The sequence below is a fragment of the Thalassophryne amazonica genome, chromosome 11, assembly GCF_902500255.1.
Source record: "Thalassophryne amazonica chromosome 11, fThaAma1.1, whole genome shotgun sequence".
Lineage (NCBI taxonomy): Eukaryota > Metazoa > Chordata > Actinopteri > Batrachoidiformes > Batrachoididae > Thalassophryne > Thalassophryne amazonica.
The window spans coordinates 31,389,181-31,415,529 of NC_047113.1; the positions used below are offsets into that span (position 1 = coordinate 31,389,181).

Consider the following 26,349-nt stretch of genomic DNA (forward strand, 5'->3'; position numbering starts at 1 on the left):
CAAACCAAAACATGAAGTTATCAAATTTATTGCTTTACAAAAAGTTTATAAAAGGAGATATTAGGCTGTTCAAAAAGTGTCTGCATTTTTCTTTACAACATGTACTGTATAAACTGAAAAATGCTTGAAGATTTAGTTGTATAACCAATGTTTCTGAGAACTGCTTCACATCTCTGTTGCATGGAGTCAACCAATTTCTGGCACCTGTGAACAGGTATTCCAGAGCAAGACAATTGAACTACATTCCACAATTACTCTCACCTTAGAAACAGCATTTCTTGTCACCCCACAAGTTTTCATTTGGATTAAGGTCCGGGGATTGGACTGGCCATTCCATAACGTTAACCTTGTTAGTCTGGTACCAAGATCCTGCTTATTTGCTGGCGTTTGGGGTTATCTTGTTGAAACACCCATTTAAAGGGCATTTCCTCTTCAGTATAAACCAACATGACCTCTTAAAAGTATTCTGATGCACTTAAACTGATCCATGATCCCTGGTATGCGATAAATAGGCCCACCACCATAGTATGATATGATGTTTGCTCCGCTGTCTTCACAATATACTTTGGCTTGAATTTGTTTTTTTTTTTTTTTTGGTTTTGTTTCTGTTGAACTGTGTGCCGAATAAATTCATTTCTTCATTCAATTCAGTTTTGGTGGTCATCTACCAAACTGTCTGCAGCCCCTAGACTCAGAGTACAATCTTGTTTTCATCAATCCACAAAATGTTGCACCATTTCTCTTTAAGCCAGTCAGTGTTTGGCAAATCATAACCTCTTAAGCATGTCTTTTTTTTCCAAGAATGTGGGGGCTTTGTGGGAGCTTCTTACCCAAAGCTTGGTTTTACATTGGCATCTTATAATTGTTCCAGCACTCTCGGGTAACTTTAGGTCTTCTTTGATCACCCTGAAGTTGATCACTGGCTGAGTCTTTGCCATTCTGGCGTTTCTTCAATCCATTCAAATGGTGGCTTTCCACTTACTTCTGCATCTTTGTGGAAGAAAATGTAAAGTCTCCAACTTCTTAAAGTACACTGTTCTTCTGAACATTGTCTGGAATGACCCAATTTACTCAAATTTTCTGAAACGCACTACAACACGTGCACATATGCTGCCTTTGTCCTTAAAGGCTACCTATTTGACACAAAGAACAATGCACACTATTTTTTTTGAACAGTCTAATATTCCTTTTCCTTCACTTTCTCTATAATACATTGGATACATTTTTCATGTTTTGATTTGGAATAGAATGTGCAGCATTCCCAATGCATTTGAGTGCATGGAAATAAAAGCCACAAGGATTTTGAGCTTTACTCACGTCTAAACACACTGCTATTTTGAACACACTTCTGTTGCATCTCTCTGACAAAGTGCATCATTTTGAAAGGGAAGCAAAAGCAACTACTTTCATACGCAATTTGAATTATCACTGCACCTAATTCCAACATACTGCATTTGTCGAGGCAAACTCCTTAATTCTGTTTTACTTCCATAGCAGTCTTGCACTCAACTTGCAAAGGGATAACGCTTCTGATGTTGTAAGACTACTGCCTTGACCTCATCACCCAGGAGTCACACGTGCTGAATCTCATATTCCAGATGACTAACCTGCCAGCTTTCAAATTCTTTTTGCAGCAATGCATCATTTTTTATTGACAAAGTTGGATTGTGACTTCATTTGTCACTGCATGAAGTTGTCAAAAATGCATTTGTAAGAGCAACAAAACTGATATTTGGAATCTTGACATTGGGTTAAAGACTATCTGCACAGATCACCTTTTATCAAGCATGAAAATGACGATACATTCACCTAACATATCTGCTTCATTACCCTTTTGCAATTTAAAATGACAAAATTAAAGTCAATTTCAACATATGGATCCTGAGTCAAACACAGAATAACTGGAATCCCCTAGACGAGCTATTAATTTTATAAGTATTTCCAAAAAGAGCACAGATATCACAGGATTGAGACCACAGCAGATGAGGAGGTAGCAATGGTTTTCAGCAGTTCAAATTTAATATTTTGTCCCCCCTTTCTCTACAGAAACCCAGATTAAAAAAAAAAAAAAAAAAAAAAGAAAGAAAGAAAAAAGCCCCCCACTTTAATAAAATACAACAGCAGCAGTTACCATTTTAAAAAATGCAAAAAGAGAAAGCACAGAAGGGAGCAAAGAGGGTGCGGCACGATGAGGCAAGAAAAGAAAAAAATATATATGCATGTTTTTCTTTTTAATGAAGAGTGAGTCCAAAGTTCACCTTAAGTCAGACCAAGTTAGGGACAGCAAAGAATGTGGAAACTTGCTGTTGTGGTTCATTCAAAATGGAGGGGTGGGGAAAAAAAAAGTCAAGTCCAATCCAACTAGGGGAAGGAACCACCACTAAGGCATGGATTTATTCAGGAAAAGCTTTCTCTCTCACTGGATGAAAGAAAATATCACTCCTTTTCAGCCTGTGATACAATTTTGTGTGTGTACAATGACATGTATGTGCAAGTTTGTGTATGCAACAGGTAAATTGAAGGCATGTCTGTCACATGTGGTCAACGTGGTTCCCCCTCTCACTTGCTGCAAGAGGTGGCATTTTTCTTTCCTCAATTCCTTTGCTTTTTTCCTTTCAGCATCAGTCCCCGACTACCTAGTAGTCATCCAAATCAAAGAACTCGTCGTCCTCCCCTTGGTACTCCATGCCTTGGAAATCCACCCTGTACCTCAAGATACCTGAGGAACACCAAGGACAACAACAGGATGAGAATAACAGAATAACCAAAAATGGGGGAATCAACATAAATCACTGAGGGTCAGGGTACTGGTTTAAGCCACACTGTAAATTTTCTCTGAAAAGCCAATTTTCATGAAATTTACACTTCCCCATGTCATCGTGTAAGATATGTCTAGCTAGTTGAAAGTGCTCTGAGCTGAGATTTTGCTTTGTGGTGTTACAACAGACTTTCATTTAATAATAATAATATCACCACTTACTGTGATTTTCTTTTAACACTGCAATGCCATAAGAAAACAATAGAATTTTAATTCCCGTCAACATTTTTAATACCTGAAAGACTGATTTAAGATATTTTAACACCAATAAAGGTCTTATTTTTAGACCAACAAATTCAATGACTCAATACTTTTTAAAGGGTCCACAGGAAATTTTTTTACACACCATTTAAAAATGTAATATTATATTCTGTACAGACAATTGACAATGTAGCAATGATACTATGCACATCTCACAATTATTTTGCACTTCCTCACTTTCCACTACTGTTATTGTATTGACACTATTGCCATTATTTTATATAGGTTTGATTTACTTTCCCCTTGAGTGTCTATTTATCTCATAGTGCTATTTTATTCTTTTATTATTAAGGTGAGAGAGAAACAGAATTTTGATTCTTCTGTATGCCCTGTACATATAGGAAATTGACAATAATAATAAATAATACTTAAAAAAAAAAAAAAAAAACTTTGAAAGCTTTCCCCAAATAGTGGTAAGTCCCTTCGGCTGCTCCCTTGTTTGCACTCAGGGTCGCCACAGCAAATCCAAGGTGGATCTGCATGTTGAATTGGCAAAATAGTGGTAAAAAAGTATTTTTTGTAAGTTTTTTGTAGGAGCTGATTTATCCCTATTTAATGCATTTGTGAAAACTGATTTATAATGCAAATGATCTGACTGCCTGGCAACACAAGTGGCACACCCATCAGGTTATGAAAATGCTCAAAATCATATTCAAATAAAGAATGACCCAGGACAATGTGAAACTTCACCAAACCTGATTCAGTCAGGTAAAAATTCATACATAAACCCTGAGGCCAACTGGTGGCAGTGAAGTGGGTGAGTGTCAATTACTCCTGAGGTGGGAATCCACTCCATCGCAAGTTACTGCTGTTGTCTCATGTTGGTATTAAGAACATGCTTGCTAACAATGCAGGTGAGAAGATATTCTCAAAATGCCTTTACTGAATGTTAATTGGTGAATTACACATTAAAAAACATTGAGGGTTTTACTTGATTTTACAGAAGTTCAACTCTCACAAAAGACTGGTTTACCATTTTTTCAAATATTAAACAGTTTACCTTCTTTTAGTGCATCAATGAAAATCTAAATCAATTTGTTCTGTTGCATTGCAGATGTGTTGTGACTAGAGCCTGGTTGATATGGGTTTTTAGGGGATTGATACAGTACATTTATTGCTAAGTAAAAAAAAAAAATATATATATATATATATATAATATATATATATCTATATCTGGCAGGTGCCCTCGTTAGCCTGGTGGGCCACTAATCTTATAATACAAGGGAACACTGAACAGAGCAAACTGTCAAACAGCGTGCTTACCTCCAATGCCTCCGAAGCCCTTGACAAACTGGGACCCCTCCTGGCTTTTGTCTGTGACTATCTCAAGCGTGGCTCCAAATTTCTTGTAGTTGTTAGCAAACCACTCCAGCAAGGGCATGCTCTCAATTAGCTCATGTTCTTGCCCTGTCTAAAAACAAAAATCACAGTAAGGAATGCAGCATGGTGGTAGATATGAAAATAAATCCCAAACCAATGCCAACACAGAAGCTGTGTGAATTTATTTTGGTGACTCCTTGTCTCACCTCCTTGTCTGTAAAATGAGACTTGTCTTTCTCTTGCTCTGGTGTTAAGTACAAAGTCTTCTCATCTGAAAATAAAAGACAAGAATTAAAACATCAAAACATTTATTAATTTCAGAGAACAGGTGGATGATAGCTTGTATACCATTCTCTGCTCCATTGCTCTCTGCCCCATGCACACGTAAAACATAACGCATGGTGTCAAGGTTTTCATAGACTATGAGGATCTCCACTGCTCCCATCTCCAGAGCTTTGAGCGTGTCCTCCACACCAAAACAGTACTTCCCCGTGTCCTGACTGATCTCATCAAAATACCGCCCTAAAGGAAAAGTGGGAGGGGGAAAAAGCAAAAGAGTATTTTTTTTAAATTGCAAGTACTCAGAACATGCACACCAAATAACATTCACAAACAGAAGAAGAAAAAAAATTTTCATTTTCATTTTTTGCTCCGAATGGATACAATTAAGAAACCTAAGACAGCCACCCACCAATAAGCTTCTTCTCCTGGATGAATTTGACATTGGAGAGAACTTCTGCTGAGAGTTCAATTGCTTGATTGAACCCATTTTCTCCTCCATAGGAGATGTCAACCAGCTTCAGAACCTTGGCCTGTAACCTCTGTGGAAAGGCAGGTCACACATGCAAACATATGGTTTATGTATTCTGCACACATTTTTTTTTTTTCATTTTATTAAGTTTGTAACTGTCAGTCCAGCAAAAACATTCTGAAACTCTTTCCTATTAAATAATTACATGGCAAAGTTTGAGTTGAGTTGGCACTCCATTATGTAGAAAAAGGAGAAAAAAGATTGTGTGTGCAAAATCCAGCTAATAATGTTCTGTCTTGCAGTACCTCAGATAAGGTTAGGTAATATCAGTGCCAGACAAGGTAGTGAAGGAACAAGTATGAGTCTTGATAAAACAACAATCTCAGTGCTTGATCTGGATAAAGTACAGGATGCAGCCAAAAAGAATTCAATGCACTGTGCTTTTTCAACATTTTATGTTACAGCCTTATTCCAAAATGGACTGAGTTCATTTTCTTCCCCAAAATTCTACACACAAAACCCCATGACAATGACTTTTTTAATTTAAAAAAACAAAAAACAAAACACAAAACTAAGAAATCACATGTACATAAGCAGTCACAGCCTTTGCCATGAAGCTCAGGTGCATCCTGTTTCCACAGATCATCCTTGAGATGTTTCTACAGCTTAAGTGGAATCCACCTGGGGTAAAGTCAGTTGACTGGACATGATTTGGAAAGGCACACACCTGTCCACATATAAGGTCCCACAGTTGACGGTGCATGTCAGAGCACCGACCAAGCATGTAGCCAAAGGAACTGTCTGCAGACCTCAGACAGGATTGTCTCAAGGCACAAACCTGGGGAAGGGTACAAAAACATTTCTGCTGCTCTGAAGGTCCCAATGAAGACAGTAGCCTCCATCATCCATGAATGGAACACGCTCGGCTCCACCAGGACTCTTTCTAGAGCTGACAGCCCGTCCAAACTGAGCGATCAAGGGAGAAGGGCCTCAGTCAGGGAGATGATCAAGAAGCCGATGGTCACTCTGTCAAAGCTCCAACATTCCTCTGTGAAAGTGGGGAACCGTCTAGAAGGACAATCATCTCTGCAGCAATTCACCAATCAGGCCTGTATGGTAGAGTGGCCAGACAGAAGACTCTCCTGAGTAAAAGACACATGGTAGCCTGCTTGGAGTTTTCCAAGGATTCGCAGACCATGAGAAACAAAATTCTTTGGTCTGATAAGACAAAGACAACTCTTTGGTGTGATTGCCAGGCATCACATTTGTAAGAAACCAGGCACCATCCATACAGTGAAGCATGGTGGGGGCAGCGTCATGCTGTAGGGATGATTTTCAGTGGCAGTAACTGGGAGACTAGTCAGGGTTGAAGTAAAGATGAATGCAGCAGTGTACAGGGACATCCTGGATCAAAACCTGCTCCAGAGCACTCTTGACCTCAAACTGGGGTGACAGTTCAACAGGACAATGACCCTAATCACACAGCCAAGATCTCAGAGGAGTGGCATCAGAGGACAACTCTGTGAATATCCTTGAGTTGCCCGGGCAGAGGAGCCCAACCCTGAATCCGATGGAACATCTCTGTAGAGATCTGAAAATTGCAGCACACCGATGTTCCCCATCCAACCTGATGGTGCCTGAGAGGTGCTGCAAAGAGGAATGGGTAAAACTGCCAAAAGATAGGTGCACCAAGCTTGTGGCATCAGATTCAAGAAGACTTGAGGCTGAAATTGCTGCCAAAGGCACATAAACAAAGTATTGAGAAAAGGGTGCAAATTCTTATGTCCATGTGATTTCTCAGTTTTCACTTTTAATAAATTTGAAAAAAGAAACATAAAAAACCCTTTTTCATGTTGTGATGTGGTGTTTACTCCATTTAGGAATAAGGCTGTAATGCAACAAATTGTGGAAAAAGTCAAGCATGCAGTGAATACTTTCTGGATGTACTGTATATAAACATGTACCATACTCCAAAACATGATTAAAGCACACAATTTTCATGTCAAGGATAAAATACTCACTTTTGTTTAATTGGCTCACATCACAATAAACAAATGTAATGGATTATTTGTGATTGCGTCCTGTATCTAGAAGCATGGGAAAAGAAAAACAATTGGTTCCTTAATAAATGGGTCCAACCTCCAGCTGTTTGTACATTACCAAACTAATTGCACAGTACTGCAAATGCAGAAATGAGCAAGACTCTGTGCTAAAAACACAAGTTTGCTGACTGATGTGAGCCAAATAAAATTTAATGCTGAAATATTAAATTTGAGCCAAAATGGCAATTCAAACCAATTTGATTGACAAACTACAAAGGCTGTGATTATTATTTTTTTTTTTTACATTTTTTTTGTTTTGCATATATTTCTCACAAATTGTGTAACTTATACAGTTGCACAAAGTTGAGCAAATCCACTTCATCAGTTCAATCCAGCAATTTATAATGCATCAAAAAGCTCCCAAACACATCTTTAAAAAGCAATACTAGATTTCTTTTGAAATATTAGCCTAAGAGTGTAGCGATCCACGTTTGTGAACTACTGACCCATTTAGTCAGTTTACTGCCACTGGCACCACAACACAATCAAGCTAATTACACAAGTTGATGGTTTATATGCATTAGTAAGATTTCATGGATGGGGTATTTCCCAAACAACAACACTGTCTATGACTCATGTTTTAAGGAATGCTGTCAAAACCAAAGTTAAAACTGAATAGATAGTACATGGTCTGGCACAAGAGATCAAAAACAAAGAAGAAGAAGAAAAAAAAAAAAAAAAAAAAACTCTTAAGCTGCAGGCACAGTAAATTCATAACAAAACAAAAATATGAATTTTGCATTAGCTTAAATTTTCTGAAGTAGTCGCTCTTACAATATATCTCTTTTTTTTTTTTACAAATGAATCATGATTTATTTTATTGTGCTTTACATAAATCCACTTATGTCTGTGAATGACCTATCATATGGAGAAAATGAGCCATTATTCCAAGCAATGAGGAATGATTACCCATGCCGCCTTTCAGAAATATGAGTCATCGCACGAGTCATGTTCGCCAATCAGAAGTGCCATGCTGGTCACGTGCATGAGATGCTCACCAAATCAGAAGCGATTCATCTTCAGTCACTCCAGAAATACGAAATGCTAGAATTTTAACAATTATGCCTACAGCAGGTAAAATAAGTACAGTGGTCCCTCGCTATAACGCGGTTCACCTTTTGCGGCCTTGCAGTTTCGTGGATTTTTTTAGTCCAATTTTGCATTCTTCCCCACCACCTTCAGCGCATTGTGTTCTGCATCCTCATCAAACAGGCCGGTCGCGACACAGCGAAGGGAGAGTACGCGCATTGTGTTCTGCGTGTCTGTTTATAAGAATCTTCTAGCCCGGAAGAAAAAAAGAGCGCCAACAACTACCCATAACTGTGTTTTTCACTCGGAAAAAGACACCTGCAGTGAGGTTTGACTCAGTGGAAAAAGGCGCGACAGCGCAGCGGCGCCACGACGAAGAGGCGCGATCAGAGGAACTGTGAAATACTGGTCAGTCACTATTAATAATTTCTTACGTGTCCAACCTCATAGGTTGATCGTTAAAATTAAATTCATTAGTTCTAAAAGACATCACAATTATTTATAGGATTTTTATTATTATACTATTTTTATTTCTCAAACAAATGTTTGGGCCTGAAAACAGGTTGGTCTTATTTTTCTACTACTGTTTGAACTTTGAGAGTGTTTACACACGAGAGAAAAGTGAGAAAATGTTAATGCCTGTTTGAGAAAAGTGTACAAAGTGTGTAGTGAGGGGTTTTAAAACATCTATAATAATTACAAAAATAACGCTGTCTACTTTGCGGATTTCGCTTATTGCGGGCTATTTTTGGAACGTAACTGCTGCGATAAACGAGGGACCACTGTATTGAACATAACATTTTTCCTCAGTAAAGGGGTTTCTGAAGCTGCTAGTAACATGAAATTTTCACCAGATGTCAGTAACAAACCAAGTAATACACACATATAAATAAACCAAAACAAATAAGTACAGAAATTAAGTTACAGTATGTGTAACAATGTGAAATTACAGGAAAAAGAATTGAACACATGAAGAAAGGGCAGTGCAGAAAGGCATGGAAAGCACGACACCTGCTAAAATCCATCAGTAATTAGAAAGCAAGCCTGCCCTTTGTCAGTACAAATTAATATCAGCTGGTTCAGCCCCAACTGATTGCCAAAAAAAAAAAAAAAAAATAGGTGTGTCATGACGGGTAAAAGCTCAAAATTTTTGCAACCTTATTGTTACAAAACATACTGATGGCACTAAGTACAAAGGATTACTAAAATTCTAAATGTTCCAGTGAGCACTGTGGGACCATACCTGGAAGTGGAAATAACATCATTTCATTTGTACAGTGGGGCAAAAAAGTATTTAGTCAGCCCCCGATTGTGCAAGTTGTCCTACTTAGAAAGATGAGAGAGGTCTGTAATTTTCATCATCGGTACACTTCAACTATGAGAGACAAAATGAGAAAAAAAAAAATCCAGGAAATCACATTGTAGGATTTTTAAATAATTTATTTGTAAAGTATGGTGGAAAATATGTATTTGGTCACCTACAAACAAGCAAGATTTCTGGCTGTCACAGACCTGTAACTTCTTTTTTAAGAAGCTCTTCTGTCCTCCACCTGTTACCTGTATTAATGGAACCCATTTGAACTCGTTATCTGTATAAAAGACACCTGCCCACAGCCTCAAACAGTCAGACTCCAAACTCAACCATGGCCAAGACCAAAGAGCTGCTGAAGGACACCAGGAAGACAATTGTAGACCTGCACCAGGCTGGGAAGAGTGAATCTACAATCCGCAAGTAGGCAGGTGTGAATAAATCAACTGTGGGAGCAATTATAAGAAAATGGAAGACATACAAACCACTGATAATCTCTCTCGATCTGGGGCTCCACGCAAGATGTCATTCCGTGGGGTCAAAATGATCATGAGAACGGTGAACAAAAATCCCAGAACTACACAGAGGGACCTGATGAATGACTTGCAGAGAGCCGGGACCAAAGTAACAAAGGCTACACACTACGCAGAGAGGGACTCAAATCCTGCAGTGGCAGGCATGTCCCCTTGCTTAAGCCAGTACGTGTCCAGGCCCATCTGAAGTTTGCCAGAGAGCATATGGAAGATCCAGAAGAGGATTGGGAGAATATCATGTGGTCAGATGAAACCAAAAATGGAACTTTTTGGTGAAAACTCAACTCGTTGTGTTTGGAGGAAGAAGAATGCTGAGTTGCATCCCAAGAACACCATACCTACTGTAAGCATGGGGGTGGAAACATCTTGCTTTGGGGCTGTTTTTCTGCAAAGGGGACAGGACGACTGATCCATGTTAAGGGAAGAATGAACATGGCCATATATCGTGAGATTTTAAGCCAAAACCTTCTTCCTTCAGTGAGAGCATTGAAGATGCAATGTGGCTGAGTCTTGGAGCATGACAATGATCCCAAACACACCGCTTGGGCAACAAAGGAGTGGCTCCGTAAAAGGCATTTCAAGGTGCTGGAGTGGCCAAGCCAATTTCCAGATCTCAACCCCACAGAAAATTTGTTGAGGGAGCTGAAAGTCCATGTTGCCCAACGACAGCCCCAAAACACTGCTCTAGAGGAGATCTGTATGGAGGAATGGGCCAAAATACCAGCTATAGTGTGTGCAAACCTGGTGAAGATTTACAGGAAATGTTTGACCTCTGTCATTGCCAACAAAGGTTATATTACGAAGTATTGAGTTGAACTTTTGTTATTGACCAAATACTTATTTTCCACTATAATTTACAAATAAATTCTTTAAAAATCCTACAATGTGATTTCCTAGATTTTTTTTTTCTCATTTTGTTTCTCATAGTTGAAGTGTACCTATGATGAAAATTACAGACCTCCCTCATCTTTCTAAGTAGGAGAATTTGCACCATCAGGAGCTGACTAAATATTTTTTTCTTCCCATGTCTGCATGGGTTTCCTCTGTCCACTACGGTTTTCTCCCACAGCTAAAAACATGGTTATTTAGGATCTGCTCCATTCTCTGTCCCTGACCAAGGTAGCATCTCTACATCTGGAGTTGGTTCCCGGGCGTCGGACTGTGGCAGCCCACTGCTCCTAGTGGTTGGATTGTGTCTAACTGTAATTATGGGATGGGTTAAATGCAGAGGACAAATTTCGTTTTATGTATATATGTGCAATGACAATAATGGCTCTATTGTAAGTAAGGGTGGTAAGGTTAGACCTTACCTGTGTGAAGCGCTTTGAGGCAACTCTGTTGTGATTAGGCGCTATATAAATGAAAATAAATTGAATTGAAAATTCTATTGTAGATGAGAGTTCATAGAAGAGGTCCACTGAACCTCCAAGATCTGAAGACTGTGTGCAACAATGGGCCAAATGACACCTAAACAATATACGCGAATAGTTTCTCCATACAGGTGGTGTCTTGAAGTGGTCATGACCAACAAAGATATTTGTATGAAGTATTAAATTTCACTAAGCATGTTCAATACTTTTTCCGGTGTCATTCCATTTTACTACACATAACTTAATTTCTGTAGTTATTTGTTTTGGTTTCTTTGCATGTGTCAATGACCTGGGTTGGTACCAACAACTGGTGAAAATTTCACGTCAGTAGGACCTTAAGAAATGTATTTACTGAGAAAAAAGGTGACGTGTTCAATATTTTACTCGCTGTGTGTGTATGTATGTATGTACGTACGTACGTACGAGGTCTATTAGATAAGAAACCGACACTTTTTTTTTTTAACTATATGGATTTGAATGATGTGCGATTACACCAATCATGCTTGAACCCTCGTGCGCATGCGTGAGTTTTTTCACGCGTGTTGGTGATGTCATTTCCCTGTGGGCAGGCCTTGAGTGAGATGTGGTTCAGCCCTCTCAGCTGAATTCCTTTGTTTCACACGCTGCTCGAGACGGCGCGCGTTGCTTTATCAAAATGTTTTCTGGACCTGTGAGGAATATCCGAGTGGACACTATTCCAGAAATTTAGCTGGTTTTCGGTGAAAAGTTTACGGCTGATGAGAGATTATGGGGTGTTTCTGTCGCTGTAAGGACTTCCCACGGAGCGGGACGTCGCGCAGCGCTTCCAGGCGCCGTTGTCGGCCTGTTTCGACCTGAAAACATCCTAATTTAAGGCTTAATTCACCCAGGACGTCGTGAGAGAACAGACAAGATTCAGAAGAGGCCGGCATGAGGACTTTATGCGGACATTCCACTGTTTAAGGACTTTTTAATGAAAGACGTGCGCGCAAATTCGCCGAGTCATTTCCGTGACAACTCGGCGAATCTGTGTTGAAAACCATTTGTAAAATTCAGGTGGCTTTTGATGGCTTTCAACAAGTGAGTAACTGAGAAATTGTTTAACAGCTTGGGCATGTTCCAACTTGTCCGTTAAGGTTTTCAACGGAGGTGTTTTTCCTGTCGCGACCCCCCGCGGTCGGGTCTGGCCTGACATGTGACTCTGCCCGCACGTTCTTTCATTACAAAATGTCCGTTAACAATGGAATGTCCGAATAAACTCCTCATGCCGACTTCTTCTGAAAGTTCTGAGGACTTACTGGGTCAACAGAGCCTGAAATGTGGAAGTTTTCAACTTGAAACTGCGAGACGCTGCCGCCTCAAAGCGCAGATTGCCGTCAGGTGCCGTGGGCCGTCCTTAAAGCGACACTACCAGACCAAAATCTCTCATCAGCCGTTAAAATTTTTACCGAAAACCAGCTGAATTTATTGAATGGTGTCCACTCAGTTGTGCCTTACAGGTTTTGAAAATTTTTTTATCAAACAAAGCAACAGTCTCTGAGCCATTCCTAAACAATGAAAAAAAAAAAAAGAAAAAAAAAAAAAAATCAAAATCGACGAGAGGGTGGGCGACTCCTCACTCAAAGACTGCTCACAGGCGAATGACGTAACCGACAGGCGTGAAAAAACTCTCGCATGCTCACGAGGGTTCAAGCATGTCTGATGTAATCACACGTGATTCAAATCCACATGGTTTTTGAAAAAAATAATAAGGTCGGATACTTTTCTAACAGACCTCATATATATATATATATATATATATATATATATGTCTGTCTGTCTCTCAATGTACATACATATTTTTGAAGTAATATTTCCATGTTGTCTTCAGTGTTAATGTTCCATTACATGATATACATGTACACAATGAATTCTGAACCGAACCTTGAATTCATATGTTCACTGAAATTTGGGTTTAGTACTATACTGGGAACCTCACTGGTGAAGTACAACATTTGAAAAAAGGGGCTGTCCTTCAGCATTTAATACAATGCCGTATAAAGTAATACTACATAAAAAATATTGGACAACAAAGGAATTAATGTATAAGAGCATGGTCCTTTGATGAGGATACGTTACTGGGGATACACTTACTGGGTCAAACATGTCAGACTGGCTGAGCTCAGTCTTGAAGTCTGCAGAGCCAGCCAAGACCATTCCTGCTACATTAACTTTGTCATTGGATACAAAGAGCTGGACAGCCGTTTCGGCCACTTTACGGACATAGTTGTGTCTCTTCTCCATTCTCAAACGAGCGAAACGCAGAGCAGACTGTCCTCCTCTGCCTGAAAGAAAGATACATGGAATCAGAAAAGACTAACTAGTTAACAAGGGAACACTGCAGACAATATCCTCCATAGCACTACACTGTGTTATTTAGAAATTGCTGAAGCAAAGCACTGTGCATCTTTCAACCTTTTTGTAACATTTTAAATGCATATTTAACTGAAATTCATGAAGCAGTTACTGCTACCATCAGTGGACTACATCAAGGGCCATGTGATAGAATGCATTTTGGACAACTTAACTTTCAGATGAAACTTGTTGATGTTTAAGTCTTAACATTAAAGTCACGTTATCATTCTTTGTCCCTCACTAGCCTTTGAATACCTGTCTCTTTGACAGAACTGCCGTTCAACAACAAACCTCTTTACAGTGGTCAAGATCTGCCAACCTTGCAGGAAGTCTTTGATTACCACTGTATGCAGGGATAATCAGATCATGTACAAGCAAATACAGAAATAAAAATAAAAACACTATATATTTTGAGAAGCTAATTTATTTATTGTCAGAAATCTGTGTGCCACCAACAGTAACTCTAAGGGAAAAAAGTTTGGTTCATGAAATTCTGACTATAAGCATGGCCTTAAAAAAGAGGGGAAAATTCTGTCAGTGCACCTGAAAATAAAATGTGATTTACATTAGCTTAATGTAAAGGAAGTAAATTTATTTACTGAATGAATAAATAAAACAAAGAAACAAAATCAATGAGGTTTTTCTTCAGTTTGAGGGGAAAAACGAATAACTACATTTCAATATTTATACACCTTCTATCCCACTTCCAGGAGTTTCAGTTTGTTTTACAAAGTTTTAGTTGACAGCAGGGCAGGGGTGGTTCCCAAGTGGTTAGTGCGCTTAGTTTCAGTGCGGAAAGTTCCCGGTTCAAACCCCACCCCTCTCACATTTCTCCATGTAATGTGGAGTTGCATCAGCAAGGGCATCTGGTGTAAAACGTGCCAATTCAGCATGTAGATCCACCTCGGATTTGCCATGGCGACCCCGAGTGCAAACAAGGGAGCAGCTGAAAGGACTTACCTTTTTACTTAGTTGACAGCAACAAAAAAATTAGGTGTTAGTTGCATTCTCCCTCAGCCCCAACCAGTCCCAGCAGAAGACTGCCCCTCCCTGAGCCTGGTTCTGCTGGAGGTTTCTTCCTGTTAAAAGGGAGTTTTTCCTTCCCACTGTAGCCAAGTGCTTGCTCACAGGGGGTCGTTTTGACCGTTGGGGTTTTACATCATTATTGTATGGCCTTGCCTTACAATATAAAGCGCCTTGGGGCAACTGTTTGTTGTGATTTGGCGCTATATAAAAAAAAATTGATTGATTGATTGATTGATTGATTCTGAAGCTTATCCTAATAAGTGTCAGACATGGCTTTTCTAAGGCCCTGTCTCACAGTTACCAAACAAGCTAACATTCTAACTTTTGTTTAGGCATTTAATGATTATTTGGGCAGACTGGGTGGTGGCTTATATGGCCGGTGGCTTGGGTGTGAGTATTAAAAATAACCGATGTACAAGGATTAAAGCAAAATCATAAGCTGTTCACATCTACCTTTTTATAGAAACCCTTTTGTGATCACATCCTAGGATTACGGCAAAATTTGAAACTGCACAGCAATGCACATGGTAAACTGAATTAAACTTATTTGAACTGATGGTCAATCGTAGAATAAATTTATCATTCATAGCTGTGTAGAACAATGAGGTTCTCGATGATATGTAAAATAATTTAAAAATTACATGTCAGTGCTGCTTTATCATGTATCAGTGAGAATGAAACCGCTTCCATTGAACTAAGCTATTATTGAGCCAATATGACACCTGAACCACTTGGGGACCCAACTCAATACTTGGAATTTTAACACTTCTTGAAATTAGCACCACGCTTAGAGACGAGCCTCGTTAGCCGAATATTCTGCCTCTAAAGGGCCTTTCACATTGAACACGTCGGAAGCTTCACGCAATGCATATCAATGCTTTAACGCGTCCGACGCGTGACGTCAGATGTTTCGCTTCGGAAGCAGCAAGGGGGTGGAGATTACTACATCACACTCTGGCTGTTTCCACAATCTGAAAAAAGTTCAGTGATCGCCATCTTGAATTTGCCTCGCCCAAACCACAAAAAAGCTTTATAAAACAGCAGTAGAACGATTCTCCCATCACCCTGCGGGGAGAAGCTTTTTTCCAGCTACTTTTCGGAGTAACGCGACCGAGGGAGGACTGACGACTTGGTGGGATATTGATCGAACTGCGACAGCGGGCCGACCCGCACGGATAAGCCGGCCTTCAGGCATCATCACTGGGCAGACCAAGGCAGGCAGCAAGGGGGATGGAGCAAACCCACTCAGTCCGAAATCTCCCACTTTTTGGATATATGCGAAGTCCCAGTTTGCCCAACGGAGTTTAGTTCTAGTAAAACGTGATGTTTCTGCACTGCTGAAAAGGTTTAATGATCGGCTAACGTTAGCTTAGCCTTTTAGCACAGCTGATCTGAGTGAACGCTTTAATTTGTAAATGGTTCAGTCTTTTTTATTTTTACCAAATAATGCTACAGCTTCTTTTGGAGACCACAAAAGCTCAACTTTAAATAACTTTCTTTTTTTCGGGTGTTTTTTCCCCCCCATTGTTTTTTTCTGTTTTTTTTTTCTTCTTTTTTTTTATTTATTTATTTTTTTTTTTATATATATAAACTGTTTAGTGTTTCTTTATAATTAAATAAATATTTATATTTGTCCCAATCAGGAACATTTGCTGTGCAGACAACCAAACTTCCACTGATGAGCTGAACACCATGAAGTCCAGTAGAAAGAAAACATCTCTGCTCTTCAGCAACACCACCAGAGTTCAAAGCTGCAGAAGAGACCTTCCTCTGGTCCCGAGAATTCAGCATAACATCACCTGCTTCTAAATAAAAGGCTCTTTCAACAGCAACTATTTTATTATTTTTTAAAAAGCTGTTTCATTTTATATTTTAACAATAAATGAACAGATCATTAAAAATGTCCACGAATCAAAGTCAAAAGACATTTGCACAGGTAGAAGCTCTCCACTTATTGTGCTCAAATTCATATTTTAGAAATGACTCTGTCCTGATAACAACATTAAAGGCACTGACATATTTTGTTGAAATTACAAGTTGAAATGAAAAAAAATTCATCATGAGGTTCATATCACAGAAATCCTACTTTACAATCAGACTGCAGTCATTGTTAAATTATTTCCTGTTGCATTTATAATAAACATTTGTATTTATTTACAGTGTCTGTTTTTCTGGTTGAAATGAGATATAAATAATCTACCAAACTTTAAAAAAATGTACAAATTTCCATGTTATTTTATTTGTCTAAAAATAAATGTCCGAGGTTGCTTATGTTAAACAAGAAATTATCTAATCTGAAATAACAGGTGGTTTTAATTTACAGATGAACGGTTTCTAAAGAACCATTTAGTGATTTATTTAGCTATTAAGTGTTCTAAGCTTTTAACAGTAATCAGAAATTTTGAAGTAAACAACAAAAAACATTGACACGTTTCTGTTTTGTACACATCAGTGGCTTCTACACCCATCTGTTTTGTACAGATCAGTGGTTTCTGCTACTACAACCCCTGGCAAAAATTATGGAATCACCGGCCTCAGAGGATGTTCATTCAGTTGTTTAATTTTGTAGAAAAAAAGCAGATCACAGACATGACACAAAACTAAAGTCATTTCAAATGGCAACTTTCTGGCTTTAAGAAACACTAAGAAATCAGGAAAAAAAATTGTGGCAATCAGTAACGGTTACTTTTTTAGACCAAGCAGAGGGAAAAAAATATGGACTCACTCAATTCTGAGGAATAAATTATGGAATCACCCTGTAAATTTTCATCCCCAAAACTAACACCTGCATCAAATCAGATCTGCTCGTTAGTCTGCATATAAAAAGGAGTGATCACACCTTGGAGAGCTGTTGCACCAAGTGGACTGACATGAATCATGGCTCCAACACGAGAGATGTCAATTGAAACAAAGGAGAGGATTATCAAACTCTTAAAAGAGGGTAAATCATCACGCAATGTTGGAAAAGACGTTGGTTGTTCACAGTCAGCTGTGTCTAAACTCTGGACCAAATACAAACAACATGGGAAGGTTGTTAAAGGCAAACATACTGGTAGACCAAGGAAGACATCAAAGTGTCAAGACAGAAAACTTAAAGCAATATGTCTCAAAAATCGAAAAATGTACAACAAAACAAATGAGGAACGAATGGGAGGAAACTGGAGTCAACGTCTGTGACCGAACTGTAAGAAACCGCCTAAAGGAAATGGGATTTACATTCAGAAAAGCTAAACGAAAGCCATCATTAACACCTAAACAGAAAAAAAACAAGATTACAATGGGCTAAGGAAAAGCAATCGTGGACTGTGGGATGACTGGATGAAAGTCATTCAGTGATGAATCTCAAATCTGCATTGGGCAAGGTGATGATGCTGGAACTTTTGTTTGGTGCCGTTCCAATGAGATTTATAAAGATGACTGCCTGAAGAGAACATGTAAATTTCCACCGTCATTGATGATATGGGGCTGCATGTCAGGTAAAGGCACTGGGGAGATGGCTGTCATTACATCATCAATAAATGCACAAGTTTATGTTGATATTTTTGACACTTTTCTTATCCCATCAATTGAAAGGATGTTTGGGGATGATGAAATCATTTTTTAAGATGATAATGCATCTTGCCATAGAGCAAAAACTGTGAAAACATTCCTTGCAAAAAGACACATAGGGTCAATGTCATGGCCTGCAAATAGTCCAGATCTTAATCCAATTGAAAATCTTTGGTGGAAGTTGAAGAAAATGGTCCATAACAAGGCTCCAACCTGCAAAGCTGATCTGGCAACAGCAATCAGAGAAAGTTGGAGCCAGATTGATTAAGAGTACTGTTTGTCACTCATTAAGTCCATGACTCAGAGACTGCAAGCTGTTATAAAAGCCAGAGGTGGTGCAACAAAATACTAGTGATGTGTTGGAGCGTTCTTTTGTTTTCAATGAATCCATAATTTTTTCCTCAGAATTGAGTGATTCCATATTTTTTTTCCCTCTGCTTGGTCTAAAAAAGTAACCATTACTGACTGCCACAATTTGTTTTCCTGATTTCTTATAGTGTTTCTTAAAGCCAGAAAGTTGCCATCTGAAATGACTTTAGTTTTGTGTCATGTCTGTGATCTGCTTTTTTTCTACAAAATTAAACAACTGAATGAACATCCTCCGAGGCCGGTAATTCCATAATTTTTGCCAGGGGTTGTACTCTTCTGTGTTTTGGCCCGACGTGTCGTTCCTGTTGGACAGTGCGAAGGTACGTCACAGCTCAGAGCGTCGAAAGTTGGATTGGGTTTAACTTTGACCGCGTCAGCCTGCCGGCAAGCGGCAATGCGCGCTCCCGTCAGAAGCGCCGGTTTAGCTCAGCTTTTGACGCAACGCTTTGACGCATTAAAAAGCAACGCATCTCACTGAAAATAATGCTTTTTAGACCGATTTTTGACGCATTTGATGCTTCTGACGTGTTCAGTGTGAAAGGCCCATAAAAGCCACTATTCTCCCATGTTTGTTGAATAACTGGACTTGTTAAAAAAAAAATGCTGCGTGGCTCATTATTCGGTAGGACCAGGGCTTTATTGCATCAGTAATCCTGGACTACCCCTACTAAGCCACAGACACCTGGTAACAATGCTATCATGTCTCAAATCAAGTCTCACTTAATGAAATAATAGAACACAGACTTCTTAAATGGTCTATTAGTACAACTAACTGCACAGCAAGATATACCATCTCAGATATTTGGAATAAATTGATCAAAAACACAGACTGTCAGTCCACAACAGCTAGCAGCCACTGCTAGCGGCCTCTGGGTAGCTCTAGTGTCTTTGTGGTGGACACGGCTCCCCGTCACATTAGCTGTAGGGATAGAATACGGTGCAGTGAGTTGTCATGTGTTTCTTCTTCTGCTTTGTGGTAATATAGTTATTGGTACGACAGTAGGTTTGTTTTTTAATTGTGAAGCACATTCTGGAGAATATGTAGATAAAAGAGCTGGCTTTGCCTTGCCAGGTCTACAGAAGAAAAGCTAACAAAACACCCTCCAAAAAAGTGTGCCCATGGAACTTGGCCATTTTTAGGCAGGCTGACACTTTTGTAAGTATCTCCAGGAACTCCCATGAAAAGCGAGTCTGCAGAAACTTTATTCAGGGCCAGCAAAGTCCCTCCTCCGAACTATTACGACTGTCTCTGAAGTGACATTGGGCAAAGCTTGATGCCGATTCATCAAATGCTTGCACGAGAAGGTGACAACAGCCCAAATGGTAAATGGACTGCATTTACGAGGTCTATTAGATAATAAACCGACACTTATTATTATTTTTTTTAACTATATGGATTTGAATGACGTGCGATTACACCAATCATGCTTGAACCCTCGTGCGCATGCGTGAGTTTTTTCACACGTGTCGGTGACGTCATTTTCCTGTGGGCAGGCCTTGAGTGAGATGTGGTCCCGCCCTCTCGGCTGAATTCCTTTGTTTCACACGCTGCCCGAGACGGCGCGCGTTGCTTTATCAAAATTTTTTCTGGACCTGTGAGGAATATCCGAGTGGACACTATTCGAGAAATTAAGCTGGTTTTCAGTGAAAAGTTTAACGGCTGATGAGAGATTATGGGGTGTTTCTGTCGCTGTAAGGACTTCCCACGGAGCGGGACGTCGTGCAGCGCTTCCAGGCGCCGCCGTCGGCCTGTTTCGACCTGAACATCCTAATTTAAGGCTTAATTCACCCAGGATGTCGTGAGAGAACAGAGAAGATTCAGAAGAGGCCGGCATGAGGACTTTATGCGGACATTCCACTGTTTAAGGACATTTTGTAATGAAAGACGTGCGCGCAAATTCGCCGAGTCCTTTCCGTGACGACTCGGCAAATCTGTGTGCGCCGCGACAGGAAAAACACCTCCGTGTTGAAAACCATTTGTAAAATTCAGGCGGCTTTTGATGGCTTTCAACAAGTGAGTAACTGAGAAATTGTTTAACAGCTTCGGCATGTTCCAACTTGCCCGTTAAGGTTTCCAACGGAGGTGTTTTTCCTGTCGCAACCCCCCGCGGTCGGGTCCGGCCCGACATGCGACTCTGCCCGCACGTTCTTTCATTACAAAATGTCCGTTAACAATGGAATGTCCGAATAAACTCCTCATGCCGACTTCTTCTGAAAGTTCTCTGTTCTCTGACGACTTACTGGGTCAACAGAGCCTGAAATGTGGAAGTTTTCAACTTGAAACTGCGAGACGCTGCCGCCTCGAAGCGCAGATCGCTGTCAGGCATCGTGGGCCGTCCTTACGGCGACACTACCAGACCAAAATCTCTCATCAGCCGTTAAAATTTTTACCGAAAACCAGCTGAATTTATCGAATGGTGTCCACTCAGTTGTGCCTTACAGTTTTGAAAAAATTTTGATCAAACAAAGCAGCAGTCTGAGCCATTCCTAAACAATGAAAGAAAAAAAAAAAAAAAAAAAAAAAAAAAAAAAAAAAGACGAGACGGTGGGCGACTCCTCGCTCAAAGACTGCCCACAGGCGAATGATGCAACCGACAGGCATGAAAAAACTCTCGCATGCCCACGAGGGTTCAAGCATGTCTGATGTAATCACACGTGAGTCAAATCCATATGGTTTTTGAAAAAAATAATAAGGTCGGATACTTTTCTAATAAACCTCGTATATAGCGCTTTTCCATCTGCATCAGACGCTCGAAGCGCTTTACAATTATGCCTCACATTCACCCCGATGTCAGGGTGCTGCCATACAAGGCACTCACTACACACCGGGAGCAATAGGGGATTAAAGGCCTTGCCCAAGGGCCCTTAGTGATTTTCCAGTCACGCGGGGATTTGAACCCACAATCATCTGGACTCAAGCCCAACACCTTAACCACGACACCATCACCTCCCAGCGGCACTTGTGAAAGTAAAAGTAAACAGAAACATTCAAAATAACCACAACAGAGAGAAAAGGGGACAGGTGAACCAACAAAGTGGTTCAGCAAGGATTGGAAACCTCAAGGAGAGAAGCGAAAATACAGTGGACCCAATTACCTATTAGGACAAACAATTAGTCGAGTAACTCGAATAATTTGATTACCAAAAATGTTCAAGGCAAATTCTATTCGAAGCTCTGTTTAACATTGTAGTACATATGCCAGGCCTGTGTGTGGTGCTGTAACGTGCAACAAGGAGGGGTATTACTTTATGTAAAGAATAATCTTACATGCAAGGAGATTGCTTGGTCTTACACATTTAATTCTGAATGTGTCGGTATTGAAATCACTCTTTCTAAAGAAATGTCCTCTCTAATTTGCCTCTATCGTCCACCTTCTGCTAAGGTAGACTTCTATGCGGTTAAAACTCTTGCTAAACTCACATGACTCCAATAAAGAGATAATTGTAGGTGACTTCAACATAAATTGGGATGACAAACAAAATAGGAAGAACCTCAAACAAATTATGGGTACTCACAATTTAACAACTTACTGAAAAACCTACTAGAGAGTTTAACACTTCACAAGGTAGAATTGATCTTTTATTTACAAACAAAACAGAATAATCAAAATTTATAATATGTTAACTGGTCTTTCAGACCATAACCTAATTATGTTCGCCGGGAAACTAAGCAAAAATTGCTCTCTCTACTTTTCTAATAATGTCTCCCTTCTCCCAGTGATTACATTCCAAATAACATGCAACAGCGCTTTGAGGATGAAATTAAAAAGACTGATTGGCAAGAAATCCTCTCCTCAAAAAATAGAGGATAACTGTAGGATGTTTCTTAATAGAATTTCTGAAATAAAATCTGCCTTTAGTAGAAGGGGGCAAAAGACAGCCAAAAACACGTCAGCTCCCATGGTTAGACTCCAATTAAAGAGACTTATTACTTAAACAAAGTCTCAAGTCTGGGCTGTCTGTCGACAGAGAGATTTACTCATACTCTCAACAAGGTAATACAAATGTTAAGAAGGGCTAAGGCTAGGTTTTTTTTTATAAATACCATTGAAGGGGCCAAAGGGAATGGCAGAAATGTTTGGTAACCATTAAACAAATTGCTAGGGAAAGATAACAAGCAGGGGCACACTGTACTTGAAGTGAAAAATAATATCCTGGTTAAGGACCCTACAGTATTGGCCCAAACGTTTAACGAGTACTTCCTAAACAGTGTGAAAGATATAATAAAGCTTTTTGCCCCCTCTAATGTTCTGCCAAGATCCATTTTAAATGATCATCCTGTTTTTAGACTACAGCAGATTACTGAACCAGAAGTAAAGAACATTATTTCTGCTTTGAAATGTTCAAAGGCCAAGAATATATCTGATTTAGACACCGACTTCCTAAAAACTTATTCTAATGCACTGATAAAACCAATCACTATTCTTATTAATCAGTCAATTGTCTCAAAGGAAGTACCATCATCCTGGAAATTAGCCACATTAACGCCCATCTTTAAATCTGGGGATAAGACATCGGTGGTTAATTACCAGCCAATCAGCATTCTTCCTGTGATTTCTAAAATAATTGAAAAAAATGGGTCTCCAAATTACTGATCGAACATTTGAATAGAGGACCCAATCTACTTCATCCAATGCAATTTGGCATTCCATCCCCATCACTCCACTGAGTCAGTAATCTGTGATTTCAATGCACAAATGTACGCGGATGATGTGGTCATTTTTACTCATGGAAATAATGTCACCTCAAAACTCATGGATGTGTTACAAATTATACAACACTTGTTAAATGACACCTGCCTGCAGTTGAATACAAAAAAAACCAGTATGTAATATGTTTAGCAAACGTCCCACTGACATTAGAAGGTCCAATGTGTTTTCTGACAGGGAGGAGTTGGAGCTGGTATGCCAATTTAAATATCTTAGACTCAAACTTGTCCTTCAAAAAACATATTAAAAAAGTCAAAAACACAGTAAATTGTAATTTACTAAATTTTAAACATATACATCCCTCCCTAATAACTAATGCAGCCAAAACGTATCTCTTTTGCATGGTTTTCTCACATATTGACTACTGTTTCACTAACTGGGCATTCAAAGCCACCTTGGTATTAAAATCCATAGACCAGCTGTATAATAGAGCAGTTAAGATATATGATAGACAATCTAATTCTTATATCACTAAGGTTCTGGAAAAGCACAAGTTTCTAGACTTTGACAATCTGAAGGTATTCAAATATGCCTGCTTCATATATAAATGTTTACATGGACCAGCACCAACGCTTGTTAATGAATTCATACACATAAAAAGATTCACAGGGTATGGTACAAGATCTGACACAAGAGGCGACTGAGATTACTCATAGGACCACCTTTAGTCAGAACGTGTTATCCATAAAAGGTGGGCAAGCTTGGAACAACCTCCCAGTCACAATCAGGGAGAGCACCACTTTCAGTACCTTCAAAGGACAATTGAAAGCTTGGTTACTGGCAAATCAGAAATGCGACCATCTGTAGACTAAAAAAACAATTCAACTATGTAGGCACCATTCGGGTTTTTTTCCCCTCTTTTCAGTTATATATATACTCAAAAATATAAACGCAACACTTTCGGTTTTGCTCCCATTTTGTATGAGATGAACTCAAAGATCTAAAACTTTTTCCACATACACAATATCACCATTTCCCTCAAATATTGTTCACAAACCAGTCTAAATCTGTGATAGTGAGCACTTCTCCTTTGCTGAGATAATCCATCCCACCTCACAGGTGTGCCATATCAAGATGCTGATTAGACACCATGATTAGTGCACAGGTGTGCCTTAGACTGCCCACAATAAAAGGCCACTCTGAAAGGTGCAGTTTTGTTTTATTGGGGGGGATACCAGTCAGTATCTGGTGTGACCACCATTTGCTTCATGCAGTGCAACGAATCTCCTTCGCATAGAGTTGATCAGGTTGTCAATTGTGGCCTGTGGAATGTTGGTCCACTCCTCTTCAATGGCTGTGCGAAGTTGCTGGATATTGGCAGGAACTGGTACACGCTGTCGTATACGCCGGTCCAGAGCATCCCAAACATGCTCAATGGGTGACATGTCCGGTGAGTATGCCGGCCATGCAGGAACTGGGATATTTTCAGCTTCCAAGAATTGTGTACAGATCCTTGCAACATGGGGCCGTGCATTATCCTGCTGCAACATGAGGTGATGTTCTTGGATGTATGGCACAACAATGGGCCTCAGGATCTCGTCACAGTATCTCTGTGCATTCAAAATGCCATCAATAAAATGCACCTGTGTTCTTCGTCCATAACAGACGCCTGCCCGTACCATAACCCCACCGCCACCATGGGCCACTCGATCCACAACATTGACATCAGAAAACCGCTTACCCACACAACGCCACACACGCTGTCTGCCATCTGCCCTGGACAGTGTGAACCGGGATTCATTCGTGAAGAGAACACCTCTCCAATGTGCCAAATGCCAGCGAATGTGAGCATTTGCCCACTCAAGTCGGTTACGATGACGAACTGGAGTCAGGTCGAGACCCCGATGAGGACGACAAGCATGCAGATGAACTTCCCTGAGACGGTTTCTGACAGTTTGTGCAGAAATTCTTTGGTTATGCAAACCAATTGTTGCAGCAGCTGTCCGAGTGGCTGGTCTCAGACGATCTTGGAGGTGAACATGCTGGATGTGGAGGTCCTGGGCTGGTGTGATTACACGTGGTCTGTGGTTGAGGCTGGTTCGATGTACATTCAATACACGAGCAACAGCTCTGGTTGACATTCCTGCTGTCAGCATGCCAATTGCACGCTCCCTCAAATCTTGCGACATCTGTGGCATTGTGCTGTGTGATAAAACTACACCTTTCAGAGTGGCCTTTTATTGTGGGCAGTCTAAGGCACACCTGTGCACTAATCATGGTGTCTAATCAGCATCTTGATATGGCACACCTGTGAGGTGGGATGGATTATCTCAGCAAAGGAGAAGTGCTCACTATCACAGATTTAGACTGGTTTGTGAACAATATTTGAGGGAAATGGTGATATTGTGTATGTGGAAAAGTTTTAGATCTTTGAGTTCATCTCATACAAAATGGGAGCAAAACCAAAAGTGTTGCGTTTATATTTTTGTTGAGTGTATGTACACAATGCCCTTGTGTACTTTATGTTATTAAACGGTTTAGTAGTCTTTACACAGTAAACTTGTGTATGACACCCTGTGCAATATTTGCACTTGTGCATGTGCAAATGAGTGCATTGGGCAACGTGCAATACAACCTAGTACTGTAATGGGCAATTCAACCAGGCACTGAAGCACTTTGCACGTAGCACTTGTCACTTTAATACAGTACTTTTGCACGTCAACACCCATCATAAAACTCTTTTGGTTCCTCCACCTGTCGGCTGCTTATTAACTATCAATTACTGCTACTTTGAATTTGTAAATATCTGTATGTATATTCTGTTTTAATTGTTTTTCTGTCATGATTAATTTATTTTGGCATGTTGTGTGGTCTTAGTCTGTTTCTATGT

General features: G+C 39.8%; 1 protein-coding gene across 2 annotated transcripts in view; it reads right to left on the reverse strand.

The window, feature by feature from the left end:
• Nucleotides 1–1,997: 1,997 nt before the first annotated feature.
• Nucleotides 1,998–26,349, reverse strand: part of LOC117519942 (eukaryotic peptide chain release factor subunit 1) — a 43,685-nt gene continuing 19,333 nt past the window's right edge. For both annotated transcript variants that reach the window (XM_034181232.1, XM_034181231.1), the window contains 6 exons: nucleotides 13,606–13,796; nucleotides 5,091–5,220; nucleotides 4,748–4,921; nucleotides 4,606–4,670; nucleotides 4,343–4,490; nucleotides 1,998–2,719 (listed from right to left, as the gene is read on the reverse strand). In XM_034181232.1, coding sequence (XP_034037123.1) covers nucleotides 2,637–2,719; nucleotides 4,343–4,490; nucleotides 4,606–4,670; nucleotides 4,748–4,921; nucleotides 5,091–5,220; nucleotides 13,606–13,796 — 791 coding nt within the window. In that variant the 3' untranslated portion in view covers nucleotides 1,998–2,636. The remainder of the gene's footprint in view (nucleotides 2,720–4,342; nucleotides 4,491–4,605; nucleotides 4,671–4,747; nucleotides 4,922–5,090; nucleotides 5,221–13,605; nucleotides 13,797–26,349) is intronic.